Below are 21457 nucleotides of genomic sequence, written 5' to 3'. Positions count from 1 at the left end.
GATGCTACCAGTTGCCCCATTTTATGCCAGGGATTGTGTTTCCCAGCTGAGGTGCCATGTTCGGTTTATGCTCCTCATACCGCTTAGTGTTCAAATCAAAAAGTTCCACCGTAGTCTCATAAGATCTCATATTTTAAATTCTTTACTGTTTTCAGTCAGGGCTTCTTTCTTACCAGTTTTCTAGGCCTCGGAAATGTTAAGCTGTGAAAATCCTCCCCAGTTATAGTAACTGACATATGCAACTCAGTCAGAGAGACAGCACCACTCTCTGACAAATGGCATTCTTGTTTGACTACTAAGTTTAGAGTGGTGGCCTTATCTACTGTGATTGATGGACTGCACTGATTTCTGAGGTACGTTCAATGCTGTTGAGATGGTCTTGTGCTCTTGTACAGATCTGCGTTTCTCTAATCATATTCCTAAAGTGAATGGTGTTTTGTCTCCATTTTGGTTTGCTTTGTTGAAAACATCTATTATACTGTTGTTAATTGAGAAAAAGTGATCCACCCATTTCCTACACAGGCGAAGATCATCAAAAATGGGCTAAGTTGGTGAAGTAATGCACTGTTACCCTTAAATTTTTAAAGAATATGGATAGTTTTTTAAAAAACTCATAGTTTTAATGTTCGTTGAAACATTTTCAATTTGTTTCTTTTGATTTGGCATGATGTACACAATTTTGTAGATCTGCTAGAGTCACAGAAGGAATAGATTGTTCTTTTTATTTATTTTTTTTGCTTCTCAGGTAACATTTCAGTTTGGCTAAATAACACCCTCTAGAGGCCACCACTGCTGTACAGTGAATTCAGAAAGTATTCAGACCCCTTCACTCTTTGCACATTTTGCTATGTTGCACCCATATGCCAAAATCATTATTCAGACCCTCTGCTCAGTACTTCATTTAAGCACCTTTGGCAAAGATTACAGTTCTCTTGGGTCTGACACAACAAGCTTTGCACAACTGTATTTGGGGATTAGCTGTCATTGTTCTCTCACAATCCTCTCAGTCTCCGTCGATTTGATAGAGCCTGTTGGTAGAAGCTATTTTCAGGTATCTACAGAGATATTTGCTGGGTTCCAATCTGCTGTCTGGATGGGTCACTCAAGAACATTCACAGAGATAACCCTAAGCCATCCCTTTGTTGTCTTTGCTTTCTGCTTAAGGAAGCTGAATTTCTCCTTGGGGATTAGTAAAATATATCAAATCTTATCTAATTGTCTTATTGGAAGGTGGACCTTTGGCCCTGTCTGAAGTTCTGAACACTCTGGAGCAGGTTTTCATTAAGGATATCTATGTTGGGCTTTCCCTCAGTCCTAACTAGTTTCACTGTCCTTACTGCCAAAAGCAACACAACAGCATAATGTTGCCACCACCATGCTACACCGTTACAATGGTGTTGTACAGATGATGAGCGCTGGCTGGTTTCCTCCAGATGTGACACTTAGAATTGAGGCCAAAACCGTTTCACCAGACCAGAGAATCTTATTTCTTGTAGTTTGAGAGTTATGTGGGTGCCTTGTTGCAGACTCAGAGTGGTCTTTCAATGTGTTGTCTGACTTCTCCCTTAAAACCAAGGTTAGTGTTTTACCTTTGTAGTTGTTCTTCTGGAAGTTTCTCCCATCTTCATACAGATTCTTTGGAGCTCAGCCAGAGTGACCATTGGGTCACCTCTTTTACTGAAGCCCTACTCCCCCAGTTGCTCAGTTTATTATAATGATTGATCTACACTTTTTTCATGTAAGAATTATTATGGCTTGCTGCTCCCTTGGTAACCTTCAATGCTAACAGATGATTTTAGTACTTTCTTGAGATCTGTGCCTCTCCACATTATCTTATCTCTAAGCTCTGCAGACTGTGAACTGTGAGACCTTCTATACACAGGTGTGTGTGCCTTTCCAGATCATGTCCAATAAGTTGAATTGACCACAGGTGGATGCCAAACAAGATGTAGAAGCATGTCAGTGATCATCAATAGAATGAGATACACCTGAGCCAGATTTCAAATGCCATAGCAAAGGGGTTGAATATGTGTCAATGTGACATTTCATTTTTTTGTTATCTACTGTATATATATATAAGTCAATGTATATGTATGTGTATGTATGTACGAACGGCTGGAGCGATTTTCATGAAACTTGGTACACATGTTTCTCATTGGTAGACTAAAAATACTGTAGGGTGAAATCAACCCTAACCCACCCCCTTTCTGGGTAGGGTGGGGGGTGATCTTGTGGTCTTCTATGCATGTTATCATCCAGTTGACACTCGGAATGACCACCAGAGGGCGAACTGGAGGTGACTGCCAGCATTCTCTATGTTTGAGTACCACAACTCCCCTGTTGCTGTTGAAATTAAATAGAGTTGGCCAGTTCCAAGTGTCAACTGGATGATAACATATATACAAGACCGCAAGACAAGCACATTAGTGAGTCTTCATTGTTTGTTAATTTATTTTTATTTTTAATTTTTGTTAAATTATATATTTCTCAAACAATTAAAAAAAAACACTTTATTTTCCTCCCGGGCAACGCTAGTTTTTCAGAAATTTACAACTGCAACTCTCACCAGCAGAAGTGGATGGGAAAATGAGACTAGGTAAATTAGCAAAAATTTCTACAATTTTATTTTTGATTTGTCATTATGTGGTATTGAGTTTTTTTTGATGAGGGGAAAAATGAATTCAAACGATTTTAGCATAAGGCCTCAATATAGCAGAATGTGAAAAAAGTGAAGGAGTCTGAATATATTGTCACACACATGTGCTCCTCGGGGACACATGCTGTTTGGGGACAGCTTAAATGCTGTGGTGATGGTAATTAATTGCCGATTCACTGTTTACTAACGCCTCTTCTCTTCCTCTCCCTACAGACCTGGGGCCTCATGTATAAATGGTGCGTGCGCACAGAAATGTTGCGTACGAACCTTTCCACGCTCAAATCGCGATGTATAAAACCTAAACTTGGCGTAAAGCCACGCACATTTCCATGGTAACTCATACCTTGGCGTACGCAATTTCTCTGCTCAGTTTTGCAGACTGGCGGCACCCAGTGTCAAAGCAGTGCTACTGTTCCTGTGTGATCACCCTTTCTTTCTTAGCTCCATATTCCTGACGCGGCTTTATAAATACACTGAAACTAACTGCATATTGTTTATTAGTGTAATGCATCTGATTGTAATTAACCTGTTGCAATTTAATGGTCCAGGTAATAGCCATAGTATTCCAAATACCATAACTGCCTAGCGTTGTTACTCTCACTGCATCTTCTTCTTCTTTCAGCTGCTCCCGTTAAGGGTTGCCACTGCGGATCATCTTTTTCCATATTACTCTCACTGCACCACTCGGAGTATTTATATCACTGTATCTGAGTGTGAATCACAGCAGCAATTGATCGGAAAGAGAATTATCGGTATACAGTTTCAAGTACACACTACCTCAACCACGGCAAAAAGCGTCAAAAGCCTTTCCTGTACGGACCTCGCGTTTCAGAAACAGTTTCATCCCAAGAACTATAAACGAACCCAATCAGTCCATCAAGTGCTCCTTGTAGAACTGTTTGTACTTATAAGTACAATGACCTCACTTTAAACTGACACTACAGTTATAATATTGCACAACCTGCGCCACTTTATAAAGCGCATATGATGACAATATCATTTTTAAGATGAAATGCAGCAAAATATGTTGCTTATAGTATACAGATAAAACTTTAACTTCATTTAAATAATCTGTATTGTTAATAATTAAACATGTGAAGACACGGTGCAGCAGCGCTAGCTAGTTCAGGGATTGTTCCTGCATTGCGTTGTATTCTTGCGCTGACGCGACACTGAAAGGATAGACGGATAGAATAATTAAACATGTACAGTACTACGAAGATATTTCAATGTTCCTTAAAAGTTTTGAAGAATCGGCGTTCTAAGCTTACAGATGGCTTAACGTCTATTACAGAGCTGATTGTGTGGCGATTGGGTATTTGGAGAAAGAAAAGGAAGGACAGGAATTGGAGATTAGTACGTCTGAAAGAGACAGTACTGCTGTGATAAATTATTTCATCGAAGGTCGCACATGGCGCAGCAAGCCTCTTGCATGAGATATGAACAATCACTGCGCCACCGTGTTCCCATGTTTAATAACATGCTTTCATTCCTATCATCATGAAAATGATATCACGTATACATCTCAGTATTTTAATTATTCAGAGAGCTGTAATATCACAAATGTAATGGATTCTGTGTCCTGTCGGAGAAAGAGAAAGAACGGAAGCACGTAGTGATTCACACACATAGAGCACATAGAAGATCAAATACAGAATAAAGCATTTAACGTGCTACTTGAGAAACTAGTAAAATAAACGATTTTAAGATGAAGTTTATGATGTTCTACTTTAATGTCAAAATAAACTACGTGATTAAAGTGGAAATTTCGAGATTAAAGTTGACATTTCATGCTTTTTTTTCTCCACTGTGTGCCTATTTTTTTTGTCTGTTCCCTAATAAGCTTTCATATGACACTAAGACGGTGGGCTACGACTTGCTTTTCACGGCGACTTTGATATGTGATTTCTTTTTTATTTCGGGCACTGTGCGACTTTGTGAATTTGATCTTTCGAGTTTCTCCGACACTCTGTCACTCGATCAACTTTCTTTTGTTGATTATACCACTGTTTAAACCAACAAATAGTAGGTTTTTCCTTTGCCTCCACTTGGTATTCGCTGAAATTCTTATATTTTCCCCCGTGCTTTTCCCATTGTCTTTTCACAGAAGGCTATTTATATTGATTTGCATATTCAAAGAGGCGTAATTCTGGGAGGAGTTGGGGCGGGACAGAAGGCGCGTGCACGTGCGTTACTTTTCACGCTGATCGGGATTTATGTAGTGGAAGAACGTGAAATTTTGCGTGCGCACAGATTCCTGCATCTGGATTTTTCTGTGCGTACGCACAATCCCACTTTTGTGCTTACGCCATGTTATAGTGTGAGTTCTACGCACGGCGTTATACATGAGGCCCCTGATGATTGACATCCCTACCACCTCTGATGTCACGTCCGGTGTCCATTCCCCTGGACCCTCCTCATCTGGATTCGTTTATCATGAGAATCTTTGTACATCCTACTGTCTGTGCCACTGTAATGAAAACCATAGACAAGCATAAAGATTTGGGGCTCCCACAGGAAAACCCCATAGAACTGAAAATAAATGCAAGTTATAAATGTGTTGAGGAAGGGCAAAAAGACATCTTTATAAACGCTAGTGACTGCTCCAAGATGGCGACACTTCCTGTTAAGTACAGGTCAGGAGGACGGATATCTGGAAGTGACATACGAGGTGGTAGGGATATCATTCATCTTGCAACATTCTGTGGCCACTGTATATGACTACTCTTTCAAAAGTATTGTTTTAGCAATTATAATTTCTGTCTGTATCCTCACACTCTTGTTAGGAATCATTACATTCTTTAAGTTACAATTTTAAAGTAATAATTATTTTTTTCAGTTGTTTGTATTCACTGATGGTGCAGTTGGAAACATAAAGGAAGTCATCGAAAAAGTAAAAAGAAACTCTGCCAAACACAGGTATTGTGTCTCTTTGAGTTTATGTTGAACTTTGGTATAAAAAAACAATGGAAAAGCCCAGGAGAACACAATCATCTTGGCTTTCAATCATAACTTATCATACATATGTAAATGATGTAAAGAAAAGTAAATGGTTTATTTAGCATGTACTTATTTGGTTTACTTGCAGTATTACTACAGATAATTGTTATTCATTCATTTATGTAAAGCTGGCTGCCTATACATTCAAAGAATTGTCTCCAAACTCTGTACTTTTCATAGTTAAAATAACCATTATGTATTTTGAATTTTCCAGAGAATTTCTCCAAATCCTCAGTGTAGAATCCTTTTACTAAACTGTGATTTGAATACTACTTTTTAAAATCAAGAAAGCAATAAAAATTCAACGTATTATTTGTCACGTATTTTTCAATATGGCTGCATGGTGATCTCATTGCTAATGTTGTGCAGTTTATGTACTCTTCCTATGCCTGTAATTTTTCCTTGGATAAAGTGCCTATGAAAAGTATTGACCCTCTAATGTTCTAGAGCATTAAATCACAGTGGCTTTTATGACACTGCTCAACAGAGAAAGACTCTTCAATGTCAAAGTGAAAGAGAATCTCTGTAAAGAGGGTAAATTAATTCCAAATGTAAAACTCAAAAAAGGTGATTGCATAAGTATTTAATATGATACACCTAAACATCCTTAGCACAGCCAATTGGTTTTAGAAGCCATAGAATTAGTTCAACTGAGATCATCTGTCTGTGGTTTCAGTTGATTGTAGTATAAATTCCCCTGTATCTGGAAGGTCTAACTTGCGGAGAGTCAGTATGGTGGATTAACCTACACACGAAGACAAAAAAACACTCCAAGCACTAATTAGAAAAGTTTTTGAAAAGCACAAGTCAGAGGATGGAAACAAGAAGATGCACTGAATATCCCTTGAATTATTAGGGTCAGTTGCAGTGTGCTAACAGCTTGGAGTGAACCCGTACTGATCTGGTCTTAGTATGTATTTACAGTAAAAAAATAACTTTTGGGTTTAGTGCTGTTGCAATGTGCATTAGAGCCACAGACTAGTAGCAAACCAGGACTAAGTACAGTGTTAGTGTGCGTTTTGAAGTCAGAGAAGGGGAGCAAAGTTGTGTACTATCTTAGCCCACATTGTGTGCAGCGTTAAGGGTCTTAGTACAGTGGGTAATGTTACAAAATGAATTACACATGTATCAAACAGAACATAAAAAAACACTAGTATGGCATTCAATTAATATGGAAACAGCATTTTAAATATTATATATATATATATATATATATATATATATATATAATATATATATATATATATATAATATGAGGAATGTTCAAAAGTTTCCACTCTTTTTTTAACTGTATTTATTAACAATTTCAAAAAACAAATTACACTTTTCTACATCAACACATTCCTTTGCGATACAATTTTCTCAGTCACATGACACTCTCAGCCATGACCGATTACTACTTCTCCCGCCTTCACTGTTTCCAACGAAAATATAAAAGTGCGGAAACTTTTTGAATGTCTCTCGTGTGTGTATATATATATATATATATATATATATATATATATATATATATATATATATATATATATATATATATACTTGTCATTTAGCCCGTTACAATAACGTTCGCTAGAACAGTAGTGCATAAACATTAGTAGGAACAGTCTATATTAAATGGCAAGAGACTTTGACCTCATTCTTTTTGTCGGTCGTATTTTTCTTTCTTTCAGCCTTTCTTTTGTTGATGTTTACTTGTTGAGCTGACTGTTCTTCGTGGGCTGCCGCCGTGTATTGTGTGTCTTTAATTTTCTGTGACAGTAATACTGTCTTGTACTGCTCTATTCAATAAGGGCGTGCACAAAAAGGTGGGCTTCAAAAGGGCGACCTCAATTGAGCCCCTCCGAGGCTGTCACTCCCGTTTTGTTAGTGTCACACGCCTGTCTGTGGCACCCCATCGCCAGCGAAGTGTCCTCCTGCCAGACGGTCCGTCCAATGAGGGCCGACTTCCCACGAAGCAGGTTCTACTGCTCGTCCCGGGTCTGGTCCTGCAACACACAGAAACAACGGGGCAGAGCCACTGCCTGGACACCCTTCCCTGGCGTCCCTCTGTGCCACGCACTGGCAGTGCTCCCCCCTCTGACGGGGACCCCAGAACTTGCCTGTTCGGCACCCCCTCCGCAGGTTCCATATCCCTCCTGATGACAACACTGACGGGACCGCCTGCATTCTTTTCTTCTCCGCTGACTTTGGGGATCGGCCCTTCTCTGGACGTGCGCACCCAGCTGAATGTCCCTTCTTATCGGAGGAATCGGCATTCACCCCTCGATTCCTCCTATCACTCTTGGACGCCCCGACAGTCTGGGTCTGTGCATGGGAAACGCACAGATCCAAGCCCGTCTGCGTCCATACAGAATGACGGGAGACTGTCGCAGGCTTGGGGCGTCGGGCGCTAGGACCCAGGGCACTCATCATCCCCTGTCCTGCCTGCCCTCTTGATGTTGCTCCCCTCACCTCGCGAACAGCCTGCACCGCCGCATCCGCTGTTGGAGACCCACCTACTCGGTTCCGATCACAAATGTCACGGGCCCCTTCGGTTGGATCTCCCTTATGCTTTACGGGGCCGGCTTTACCTACCTTCCCCGCCGTACAGCTCCGGCCAAAGGATCCAGCGACGCGCCCTTCCACCGCAGCATCTGTAATGACGCGCCTGCCTTCACCTTCAACTCCTTCAGGTCCACACGGAGCGTACTGAGCACCTGCAACAGCGGCGCTACGGCCTGAAGGGACTCCTCCAGCGCACGCAGCACTACAGGCAAGGACAGGCAGGAAGTCAGCCGGCGCAGAAGCTACCTGTCTGTCAGCCCCTTGCTTCGACTGCTTCCTGTGGGCCTCCTCCTCCGGCCCAATCGGGTCTCCCCCCGGCACGAGATGGGCATTCGTTGGTCCCGCCTCCATCCAATCATCAGCGGGTATGCAAGACACACCACCCAATCCCATGCCTGTCACAGGGAGCAACTTCCGGCCTGCGGCCATTTTGGCTCTTCTCCTCCTGGACTCTTTGAGTTGCAGCGTCTCCTTTTCTGCAGCCTCTGCTTCTGCTGCCGCTTCCTGAAAGCCCCGCAGAGCAGCGCGAGTCTGCCACCGACAAGGATCCGAGCAGCCCCTGCCTGCTAAACACAAAACACACACGGCCCCGCAGGGCCAGTTGCCGACAAGCAGGGAACTCACCTCCCGGGTCCCGTCTGTCCGGGGAAATGTCCTCGGCATGGCCTCCCTTGACACAGCTCCGTCCCGGGCGCCCTCTGCGACAGCACACTTCCTGGAGCCCACTGCACTCAGGTAAGGCCTGTCGATCTTCCGCCGCACCAGAAGAGAACCTTGTGACCGCAGTGCGTTAACAGTCCGTGGAACAAGACTTTCTCGCAGGGCTGTGGGCATGCCGCTCCTGTGGCACGTGTGGGGTCCTCTGCTGCGCCGGACCGTGCACAACATTGATTTTTGTATAGGTCCCCGCCTTGTATCAGGCGGAGCATCCTGCCGACTACGCCAGTGTGGAATGAGCCCGGGACACAGACAGGCAGACATGTTTTAAGCACCACCACACGTTTATTTACACAACTAATGTCCATAAGTGCACCACAAACCCCAATCTTCCTCAAAGTCCAGGCCAACCACACTATGCCTCTTCTTCGGACCGCCTCCTTCTCTCTCTCTCCGACCTTGTCCTGCTTATACCTGACTCCAGCCTTGAATGAAGAGAAGCAGCCCCTTTTATCTCTACCCGGATGTGCTCCAGGTGTGCACCGGCAATCCCGCGGACACGCCCCAGTGTGGCGGAAGTGCCTGCTGTCCTCCCTGAAGCACTCCGGGTGTTCCCTCTTTTCTTCCCCCCAGCACTTCCTGGTGTGGCGGAAGTACTGGGGTCCAGGGTCCTTTAGGCACGGGGACGCCCCCTGGCGGTGACCACGGGCCCCTACAGGGTTGGGCTTCCAAGCCCTGTACCCGTGGCCCCCAATACAACCAGGGTGGTCGCCCCCTCGTGGTCTGGAGGAGGCATGAGCCCTCCTCCTGTCTCCCTGGGCGTCCCGGCCGGGTAGGAATCCCAGCCGGGTGCCACAATATATATATATATATATATATATATATATATATATATATATATATATATATATATATATATATTATATATAGAGAGAGAGATTTGGACTTAAGTATGCTGTCATACTGAATCAAATATATTTAACTCAATGCCGCAGAAAAAGAAAAGTTATGCATGGGAATATTTATATTGCATAATATAAGAAATTGGAAAAATATGAGTCAACATACATTTAAAGATTAATGTTCAGTAAAAAGACACAGATCTGATGTCACTAATTAAGAAATGACTCAGTGGCTAGGTCGGAAAGTGCATATTTAAAGACGCTGCCACTTTCTTCCATACTGTATCCCTTCACTTTGTCTTGTAGATGTCATGTCTCACAGCATATATTATATCATAGACCTTTTGCTCTACTGCAAAGGCATTCTTTTATATTTTATATGCTTTAGAGGCTGTTAAATTAATTTGATTATTTGGTGAAACTGGGCACATAATGAATGACAACTATTCACTCTTCTCAAAATGCCAGATGAGTTACACTGAGACAATTATGCTTCAGATATGATTCTACTAATGTGTTTTTTCCATTGTCATTACTTTCTGTTTAGTGATCTCAGGGTTTTTTCACGTTTTGAAGTCAATAACGTTTACAGTAACAACAATGATGCTCTTTTTGATGAGGAGCACATTTTAAAGGTGTAACCATTGACAAGTTTTATATTTGTGTGTTTGGGTTTATTTTATGGGTTTCGACCATGCAGAATCTATTTTTGAGGTCATTTAATTGTTTTAATGTGTTTTGAAGAAGTTTTATTTTATTCCTATTATTCTCATTACCACAGTTGTCACATCAATTACATCACTGGTTGTGACGATATAAATCTGCCCATGATCATGTTTCACATTATCCCTTAGTAGATAAATCTTCTAAAGTAGTTTATTTACCAAGTAGGCCCTAGTGTCAGGTCTCGTTTTTGGTTTTTGATCTGCTTTTTGACTTTGACTTCTCACTGTCCCTTGTGTTTTGGTTGCAACATCATTTGTCATTTTTGGCTATGTTCTGTTATTCCTGTCTGACTGCAATCTCCTAGTTATTTTCTGTTCTCACAATAATCATTTGACCACCAGTGTGTCATAACAAAAAGAACAGTTGGTATCTACTATACTAATTGCTTTCATAATTTTAAATACTTCTTTTTCTGTCACATTTTCAGTCTTTCTTCATGGTTTACAATGTGGTGTATTTCTGGAAATAGTTTTGTTACTCTACTCTGGACTTACTTTAGTGCTGTTATGGTATATGACTTTAGTAGTATGTAGACCAGAACTGCACAGAATATTCTAGACAACTTCCTAGAAGTGTAATTACAATGTGCTTATTGCTTCCTCAAAAAAGTAATTAAATAAACTTCTGCCATAGGGTTGTAAACATTAACTGAATCTGCACAGTTGTTAATGTGAATTGTCAATCAATAATACATAAATATTTTCAGTGCTCACTTATCAAATGCAGAATATGTTTGTTTTAGTTTAACTCTATCTCACTGAAATTGTTACCATTGTGTTTTCTTGAGATTGAAAATAATACAGTATATGTTCACCTTTGTCATTTCTTCCAGATAATGTTTATCACAATCTCCATTTGTGATACTTTGTTTTTAATTTTCTTTCAGATGTTTTACATTTGGAATTGGAGATGGCGTTTCTACAGCTTTGATTAAAGGCATGGCCAAAGCAGGGAATGGTCATTTCCAATTTGTGTGTGGAAAAGATAGAATGCAAGAAAAAGTAAGACATTCAGATTATTTTGAGTGTTTAGTTGAGAGAAGAGAAGACATGTTTAGTGGAATAATTCTCTCCTTTTAGGTGATGCAGACTCTGCGTTTCGCCTTGCAGCCAGCAGTCACCAATGTTGCGTTAAACTGGCATGTTCCAGATGGAATGGAGGTAGTTCCTGTGTCAGAAACACCAACAATGCTGTTCAGTGGTCAACAGTTGATCTTGTACTCACAGCTGAAAGGCAAGGTGAGAGTGAAATGCTTAATATTCACTGCATGCCAGTAATTGAAAGCTGTACTGTGCCTAAACTTTGTAGCTTCTTTTAAAGTGTGGAGGGTCTTATCTATACAGATAGAAAATAATTTTGAACACAACAAATGTTTTGATGAGAATAGGCAAATCAACACAACCTACTGTAGCTCATCAATTTCTGTATTATAGTAATGACTACTACATGGGTGTCAAACTCACAGCCCGCGGGATGAGTATTTTTGTGGCCCAGCCAAATGTTTGCCAATGAAAGTGATTAATACATATAGCCGTATTGCATGCATTTCCTTTATACACAGGCAAACCATTTCCCCCACTATTTACAATACAATACAATACAATTTATTTTTGTATAGCCCAAAATCACACAGGAAGTGCCGCAATGGGCTTTAACAGACCCTGCCTCTTGACAGCCCCCCAGCCTTGACTCTCTAAGAAGACAAGGAAAAACTCCCAAAAAAACCTAGTAGGGAAAAATGGAAGAAACCTTGGGAAAGGCAATTCAAAGAGAGACCCCTTTCCAGGTAGATTGGGCGTGCAGTGGGTGTCAAAAGAAGGGGGTCAATACAATACAATACAGTACAGTACACAGAACAATTTCTCAATATAGTAAGAAATAAAAAATATAAATTTTAGAAGTACAGAGCAGAATTTAACAGTAGATGATATATCCCATAACAAGATTTGTATTTGTATAGAGTCCTGGAGACCTCATCCTTCAAGCTGCCTCCCCCATTTGGCCATTCCACAGCTGAAACAGTGCTGGGCCAGCCAATCCGATGAAATCCTACCAGCCAATTAATTATATGCCTACTATCACATGCCAGTGCCACACCTACGTCCAGTCGTCAGTCATGTTTGAACTGACTTGTTTGGTGTGTGTAACAGGAAATATTTCGCTTTCGGTGAACAAGAAAAATTCGCTTCCCGGGTCCTCCCTGCGTGGAGTTTGCATGTTCTCCCCGTGTCTGCGTGGGTTTCCTCCGGGTGCTCCGGTTTAATCCCACAGTCCAAAGACATGCAGGTTAGGTCGATTGGCAATTCTAAATTGGCCCTAATGTGTGCTTGGTGTGTGTGTGTGTATCCTACGGTGGGTTGGTGCCCTGCCCCGGATTGATTCCCTGCCTTGCGCCCTGTGTTGGCTGGGATTGGCTCCAGCAGATCCCCGTGACCCTGTGTTCGGATTCAGTGGGTTGGAAAATGGATGGATGGATGGATGAACAAGAAAAATGTGTTTATTTACGTTATGCTTATTAATTTGAGCAGTTATTTAGTGTCTGGTAAGTTGATGTTCAAGAAAAAATAACAATTTTTATTAAAATATTCAATTATTTTATGTTAACGATTATTAATTTTTATCAGTCCTTTGTATCCAGCATGTCTCTATCGAAACCAAGTGGTAGTAATAAATGAAAAACGAACATCGAAATTTCCAAGTAAAGTGAGAATTGGAGTATTTTTGCTGTGAAGTTAAAAATAAAATAATCTGCTTAATATGTAATAATATTATCAGTATACCAAAGTTGTACAACATTAATCGTCACTATCAACAAAATATGACAATTACGAGGGTTTAATGAGACAAGAAAAGTTGAAAGAGCTAAAGTCAGGACTGAAAAAACAACAGTTCAAGTTTACTAAAGTATCACAAGAAAGTGAAGTGGTGGTGCATGCAAGCTACATTTTGTCGGAGTTAATAGCTAAACACTCCAGACCTTTTACTGATGGTGATTTAATTAAGGAATGTCTAATTAAAGCTGCAGAAATTATTTGTCCTGAAAATATGAAGGCTTTTCAAACAATCTCTTTGTCTCGAAATACAGTTGCGAAAGAATTACTGATTTGGCCGCCAATTTACAGTAAGTGTTCAGATCAAAGCAAAATGATCAAGTTTCGAAGCTTTTCCCATTGCCTATGACGAGAGTACGGACATTGGGGGCGTAGCTCAATTAGCTTGGTTTCTTTGTGCTTGCAACATAGATTTCAACATTTTTGAGGAATTATTGGAACTAGTACCAATGCATAACACTAGTACAGGACAAGATATATTTAATTGTGTTTTTGAACTTCTACCTCTGTCAAAATAAACTTCTGTAGCTACAGATGGAGCTACGTCTATGACCGGAAAAAACAATGGTTTTGTGGCATTACTGCAAAAAAAAACAAAGTAAAATTTATGGCGGATCCAAGATTCATCATACACATTGCATTATACATCAAGAAGTATTATGCGCAAAAGTAATAAACGTGTGTTGACATCTGTCAAAAAATTATTCATGTCATAAAGTCTCGAGGCTTAAATCAGCGACAGTTCTCTGCTTTCTTAAGTGAATTAGACGGTGAATATTCCGGTTTGAGGGCGGCACGGTGGCGCAGTGGTAGCGCTGCTGCCTCGCAGTTAGGAGACCTGGGTTCGCTTCCCGGGTCCTCCCTGTGTGGAGTTTGCATGTTCTCCCTGTGTCTGCGTGGGTTTCCTCCGGGCACTCCGGTTTCCTCCCACAGTCCAAAGACATGCAGGTTAGGTGGATTGGCAATTCTAAATTGTCCCTAGTGTGTGCTTGGTGTGTGGGTGTGTTTGTGTGTGTCCTGTGGTGGGTTGGCACCCTACCCAGGATTGGTTCCTGCCTTGTGCCCTGTGTTGGCTGGGATTGGCTCCAGCAGACCCCCGTGACCCTGTGTTCGGATTCAGCGGGTTGGAAAATGGATGGATGGATATTCCGGTTTGTCCTACTATACCGAGGTACATTGGCTATCCTGCTTCAAGATTCTTAAACAATTCTGGGACTTGAAAAAAGAAATATGTCAGTTCTTAATAACTAAAATCAAGACACAAGCCTGTTTTTTGACACAGTGTGGTTGTAAGATTTATCCTTCATGGTTGATATAACAAAACACTTACTGTATATGATTTAAATTTTAAAACTGCAAGGAAAAGATCAGATCATTAAGAACATGTGTGACCAAGTTAAGGCATTCAATTGTAAACTAGTTCTTTGGGAAAAGCAGTTGAAAAATGAAGATTTAACGCACTTTCCGACATGCAACATGAACAAATCAAGTTTAAGTGAAACTGCATTGTATCAAAAATACACAGAAAAAATTTTATAAGCCTTAGAACTGAATTTGAAACAAGGTTTGCAGGAAGACAAGTTTTCTTTGTTCTATTTTTTCAATAAATATTGAATCAGTGCCTAATCAAATGCAAATGGAGGTAATTGAGATCCAGTGCGATTCAGATTTGAAGGCAAAATTCAGTGAACTTGGCGTGCCTGGATTTTACAAATATTTACCTGCCAGGTTTGAAAATACCCAAAAATTCGCATATGAAATTATATCCATGATTGGAAGTACTTATCGGTGTGAGCAGTTATTTATAATTATGAAGGGAAATAAGTCTCCTGTCAGATCCAGAATTACTGACATTCACCTTGGATCAGTTCTGAAAGTAAACACTGCGAACAAGATTTCCCCCGAAGTAGAAAAGATAGTATCAGAGAAGAGATGCCAAGTGTCAGGGAGAAAACATTACTTTTATCATTGTTCATGTTCTTTTTTATACTGTAGTTTTCAAAATAAACCTGTGTTTTTATGAAAATTTAAGTTTTTATTTTTTGCGGCCCACATAAATTTAAACCTCATTTATTTTGGTCGTGTTAGCCTTTGAGTTTGACATGCTTGGTCTACTACATACGACTTGGTAACTCATTTTAAGAAATGGTATAAAATTTTGTACTGTTACTGTATATAAAAATCTTGCATTCTAATCAAGAAAATTGAGAGGAAGAAATTGTGCTTCCACACCAACTGAATAAATATTTTTTAAGAGTGGCTTTGTTCAGGGTTACACGTAATATAGAGACAAAGATTGCTTTATAAGATAGAGACCAAATAAAAAATTTGGATGCGAGGAAAAGAAACCCAGTGAGACTTAAGAACAGACCCTATATGAAGATAAAAATGTGAGCCAATCTTCATGGCGGAAGATGGACCCATGGCGGAGCAGAGCCGGGTCCGTAGAAGTTGAAAGGGGCAGACGCATAGCCGATTAGCCACGTGGTCATGGGAAGGTAAACAGAGAGCCCTTAAAGTGGCGACGGGACAGAAGCAGGCAGGCAGACACAACAATTCAATCAACAAGGTTTATGAAAAAATAACATGAAATAACTATATACATACAATAAATAAAAATCAAACAACAATCCAAGGTTTATGAAAAAATAACATCCAATAACTATATACATACAATGAATGCAAAAGGCAGTTTTTTGCAATAAAGAAATAATTAAAAAAAAAATCATCTACAGATTAAATAAATAAATAAAATGATACATTAAAAACAAAATCCTTTAATGGCAATCCCCCCGGAACGATTTTGCTTTTCTCTTCTCTTTTCCTCCAGCCACTCCTGCATAGTTTTGCCGGCTGAGGTGGAGCAAAAGGTTTCCCTCCCAAAGCGGCTGTGGTAGAACTCTTTCATTTTAGAATGGCCGCAGCACTGGCAAACAAAGGCCTCCACCTTCTACCTTTGTTTGAGAGGGATACCTTGTTGTCGCACCAGCTCCTCCACCTCCTGCTTCTTCCTCTGCCACCAGGCAGTGGTGCGGGGTACTGAAGTTTCGGCTGGTGGTGGTGGAAGTGGAGGAATGGTAGTGTCAGCTGGCGGGGGGAGTGGCTGGGTGGCGGGTGCTTCATGTGGCATGGGGGGTGCCAAACGATGGCTGGTGCTACATCCACGGGGCCCTGAGGTCCGGTCAGGCGGATCACGGAACTCAAACTGTTGTGAAGCGGACAGCTCGGGGCCCATGGGCCATGGGCGTATGGCAGGGGTGAGCTCTGAAGCAAGGGCCGAGCTGCTTGGCAATGGCACGGTCATCTCCAGAGCCTGCCGTACCAGCTCCCTGGTGTGAGCATAGTGCCTACAGAGACACAAAGCAAAGGAAATCAGGGTGGGAGGGAGGAGAGGGGCATGGTGGACCCCACTTGTCCAGTGTGTACTTACCATTGTGCCAAGGTGCGCTGATTGAGGGGGAATAGCTGAATGCGTGTCTGGGCCACGAGTACCGGGTTTGTAAGGACATTCTCCTGAATGCAGATGTAATCGCGCATTACAGCTGCCCAGTGGTTCACCCTCACGCTGCAGATGGTGGTTCCTTCAGGGTGAATCCTGGACAGCTCTATACAAATAGCCTCCACAAGGCGGCTGATGTTTGGCATCAGTGCAGCATGGCCGCCTTGGCCGACAATGCACCTACAAAATTCGGGGGGTGGGTTTGGGGGAGAGAGAGAGAGAGAGAGAGAGAGAGTCAGTCCTGCCATCAATATCTGATCAAAAGGAAAGAGGCCACGCCAAAGAGGTTGATCACCTACCGTTGCAAGCTCTTCACTCCCGGTGTGACACTGGTCTGCGAGTGCTTGCGTCGGAACCTCCTCTTCACCAGTCTTTCCTGGTGGCGTGGTGGGAAGTGGACTGGGGCCTTGTCACCCTCCAGCAATCGTTCCCAGAGGGAAACGATCTCCGCCACTGCAAGAGACTGCAGGCCAGGTGGACCACGTGCTCGTAACCCAGGTCAGTGTCAGGTCCAAAGCTATTCTGTTGGGGGAAGAGAGTGGAAGTGAGAAAGGGGTGTACTCATCAGATATTGCACAGGTATATCATGACTCGTCGGGAGAGACTTACCGGCTCGTGGCACACCCTTTGAATGGCCTCATCTCTAGGGGAGGTCTCCTGGTCGGCTGGCCCAGACTGTGAGGTGCCAATGGCAGGGCGCGACTGGGATGTGTCAGACGACAACGGTTTCGAAGTAGGCGGGGTGAAGTCCTCCTCTAGGCCGAAGAGGGTATGGTTGTGATGCTCCTCTACCGACCCCTCGTCCTCTTGGAAGCCCTCATCGACACTATCATCTTCGTCATCTGTGTCCGTCCCATCCGGAGCGTCGGGATCGCTGTCTATCACTTCCTCCAGCACTCGACCGGTCTGTGACAATAGGTACTGGACGCCAATGAGCTCACCTGTGAAAAAGAGGGAACTGGCTTAAAATGAAAAGGAGGGAGGGAGGAAGACAGACAAGACAAGACAAGGGCTGGACGCCCGCCTCACCAGTGTACTTCGCAGGCCGGGTGTAATCCTCAACCAGCTTCATGTGATATACAAGTTCACTCAGCTCATTGAGGGAGTGCTGGAGTTGGCCACTGTAGCAGACAATATCACGGTCTGCTGCCTCCACTGCCTGTGCCGCACAGTCCTCGTTCCACCGCACCAGGCCTTCCAGGAGATAGGCCTGAAAGTGGGGCGCGCTGGCTGAAGTGCCTGAAAGACACGGTGAGAGAGACAGAGAGAAATATACAATGACACCCACTCCCTCGCACAACACAGGTCACAAAGAACAGGTTTCTGGGCACCCTTACCAGGTATGAAGAGGTTCAGATGCAGGTGGAATGACTCCAACGAAGTTGAACCTCTCGCACACCTGAACACCGGCAGCGTGATCCCCCCTTTGACCAGCTGCCCGGTCTGCATGTACAGGTGCACGCCAGGTGGGTCCTAGATGCAGTGGAGCTGGCGCCTCTGAGTCTTCCAAATGTCCTGGATCTTGTCACGGTCTAAAAGCAGGATACCCATGGTGTCAGTGGCATCCCAGAAGGCCTCCAGCATCTCGTCAATGACCCCACGCGTGCGGCGGTGACAGTGGTGGGCCAGCTCCTTTAACAGGATGTTTCCGAAGCCGGAGTCTCGGGGACCCTTCCCCGCCTCACCAGCCGGGCGACGTCTCCCTGGTCCCACTCAAAAATACAGAACGAGAGACGCACCATGAAGAGGCTGTGTAGTGGGTGGCACTCCATGGTGACACCCGCTGCGAAGCGTCGCATCAGGTGCCACATGTCAAGCCGCAGCTGTAGCTGATCCCACTGGTGGAATAACGGGGACACCTTATATGGCCAACCGTGGGAACAGCAGTCTTGGTCCACATACAGAACCAGAGGCGGGGACACATTGGCATCACAGTATCGCTGCATCAACCCGGTGGCCGTGGGGTGCAGGCCAGCGCCCTCGGCTGCAGTGAGGACGCTGATCAAGATCTGGCCATGCTCATTCCCCATGTTGGTCACCCAGGCTGCCGTACCTGCCCCGGCACTAGCGAGTTTCTTGGTCACCTGAACGATGAAAGGGAGAGTGACGGTGAGCTGGAAGTAAAGGAGAAAAGAAGGAAGGAGGGGATGGTGATATTGCTCACCTTCTTGGTCAAGACCATCTTCAAGATTGAGCCAAAGATGGAAATGATCCGGGCCTTGGTCTCTTCTAGCCTCGAAGCCACCTCCCAGGCGTAGACAGACAGCAACCACTTTGCACCGAGCACCGGGGTCATCCGTGGTGGTAGAGGCAGAGTTGCAGATGGCTCATCACCCGATGTGATGAACTTGGCAAACGCGAACAGGTACTTTTTGGACTGCAACATCCAGGACCTGGTGTGCTCCTCGAGCAGATATCTGTGCAGCCGGTTGGCCCCATTTCCCAGCGTGCGCTCACGCATCTGCCCGATGAGCTTTTTGTCGCAGGATAACCTGTGTTAGACAGAGCAGGGATGTTAGGACCGCCCGTGTGTGCCTGTCTACCTGTGGAGAGTTGACGTAGCCATCGGAGACTCCTTGTCTGACCTGTAAGTCAGGATAGCTGGAAACTCATCCCGGTGGGTGTGGTGCAGCTAATCCAAGACATCCTGCGACCAGCCCGCCACCTTCTTCCTGCAGCGCTGGCACTCCATGTACTCTGGCCATAAAGTACCATCTGCACGCCATGCAGGAGAGCTTGTAGCCCCACATGCGGTACGGCATCCACAGGAAGAACGGGAGTTGAAAAAAGGTGTGTGGCGATGTTGGGGGCTGGAGGTGCACGTTGCGGGGGCCAGGAGGATACCACCAAAGGAGAAGGTTGGAGGAAAGCACAGGCTTTCCATCCTTGCCCGTGGTGAAAAGGACCCAACTTACTCACACATGCTGTTCCTTAGGTAGTGAAGTCCTCCAGCCCTCGGGCAAAAGTAGCTGTGTGTGAGTGAGAGTGAGAATATCAGAATCAGACAGGGTTTGTTCCTTTCCCGGCAATGCAATTCAAAGAAACACATTCTTTTAACTCACCTCTCTCCTGGCTACAGACAGCGTTTGCGAAGGCTGCTTCCCCGGATCAGCCATTGGTTGGGAGCACTGGGATGGCACGGGCCCTCCACTGGTTGCAGACTGGGAGGTAGATGCTGAGGAAGGTTGTTTACAAATTCAAACAAATAACAGGTTAAACAGAAAAAGTTAAGGAGCCACCACAATATTTCCATGGGTGGCGGTCACTTACCAGCCTCCAACTCCATGCTGGCCGACAGCAGCACGTCATTGGGAATCTCGATGACGGAGGCTGCTGCAGAGAGATAGTCGGTGGGGGTAACAGTGGTGGTTTTGGGAAGGGAGGAGGTTGGTCTTGGTCCCGATGTTGGTGGTCTGGCGCCAGAGCCATTTGATGTAACTGCGTTGGGGTACGAAAGCGGGAACGGTAACAGGTGAACAAATGGAAGCAGGGTCCCACTACCTTGCTGTGCCCTTCCCCTCAGACCCCACCCAAAAGTCTCTTACCTCTTGGCCTCCCGATCTTCTGCATCGTAAAGGGCCTGAAATGTCAGGTGTCCATGTTGGCCGAAGCCGACGAGCCTCTTGCCCTCGTCCAGGGTCCTGGCCGACCCATCTCTCTCCAGTTTTCACATCGGGAAAGAGCCAGGCGTAGGACTCCAGGGAATTCTTATTGTCTCGCCAGCGGACTATCTGACACCTGGCCATCTTCGCGCTCCCTCTGGTGGGTTGCCAACACCATGACGGCATAGCCAAGGTCATGGGTCAGCAACCATTTTAAAGTTTGACCCTGGTACTGTCCAAACTGGAGCTTGCTGGTGATGCGCTCCAGCTTGGAGTCCCCAGGGTCACCACCTGCTGCCTGCACGTGTCTCCTGGCCTGCTTCCTGACCATCTCAGCCGACATTACCCTAGACGGCATGGCGCCGCTCAGGCCGTATGCCTTGGCAACCTAGATCGCCTCGGCGGATGCCTTGAGAGTCAGTTCGCCGGAGGTCTCGCGGCAGAACTGTGGCACAGGGTTCAAGCTGGATAAATTAGATAAACCAATAGAAAGTTACAGTTCCATTCCAAAGTTTTACAACACCTCTGTTTTTCTTCAAATTTAACAAGCTGGAATGCAACGAGCGACCTGAAACAGATCCGCAGGAAACTGGCAGACATTTACATTTAAAGTTTAGGTTACCAAAAACTGAAATTAAAAGAAATTTCAGAATATTACAAATTGGTCTTCAGGGAACAACTAATAGGTTACAACCTACATATAGTCTGCACCAAGCGACATGGGCTCCAACAGAGAGAAAATAAAGAGTAACTGAGCATGCAAAAAGGAAAAAAACGAACAAGGGAACAACAGGATGATAAACTGCCAACTTTGAACAAATTCTATATGCACCAAGCCCAATATTCCAAAAAGTTTTTGTTTTTTTTTAATTAACCTTTGTGTTATTTAACCTATGAATACTTGCATGTCAACCCTGCATGTGATGTTGGGTCTATTAAAACAACGCAATCAACCAGTACGTCAATTAAAGAAAAAAACCTTTGTTTTAAGAGGAACACTGCTACTACAAACACAGACTCGCGTAGGAACTCTAGTGGCA

General features: G+C 43.8%; 1 protein-coding gene across 1 annotated transcript in view; it reads left to right on the top strand.

Moving 5' to 3' along the window:
- Positions 1-21457, top strand: part of LOC114645724 (von Willebrand factor A domain-containing protein 5A-like) — a 91446-nt gene that overhangs the window by 27426 nt on the left and 42563 nt on the right. Inside the window, exons 9-11 of the mRNA XM_051922125.1 lie at positions 5496-5575; positions 11372-11486; positions 11565-11723. Coding sequence (XP_051778085.1) covers positions 5496-5575; positions 11372-11486; positions 11565-11723 — 354 coding nt within the window. The remainder of the gene's footprint in view (positions 1-5495; positions 5576-11371; positions 11487-11564; positions 11724-21457) is intronic.

The sequence above is a fragment of the Erpetoichthys calabaricus genome, chromosome 2, assembly GCF_900747795.2.
Source record: "Erpetoichthys calabaricus chromosome 2, fErpCal1.3, whole genome shotgun sequence".
Lineage (NCBI taxonomy): Eukaryota > Metazoa > Chordata > Cladistia > Polypteriformes > Polypteridae > Erpetoichthys > Erpetoichthys calabaricus.
Note: the sequence above shows the minus strand (reverse complement) of the source record. Positions and strands in the feature narration are given on the sequence as shown.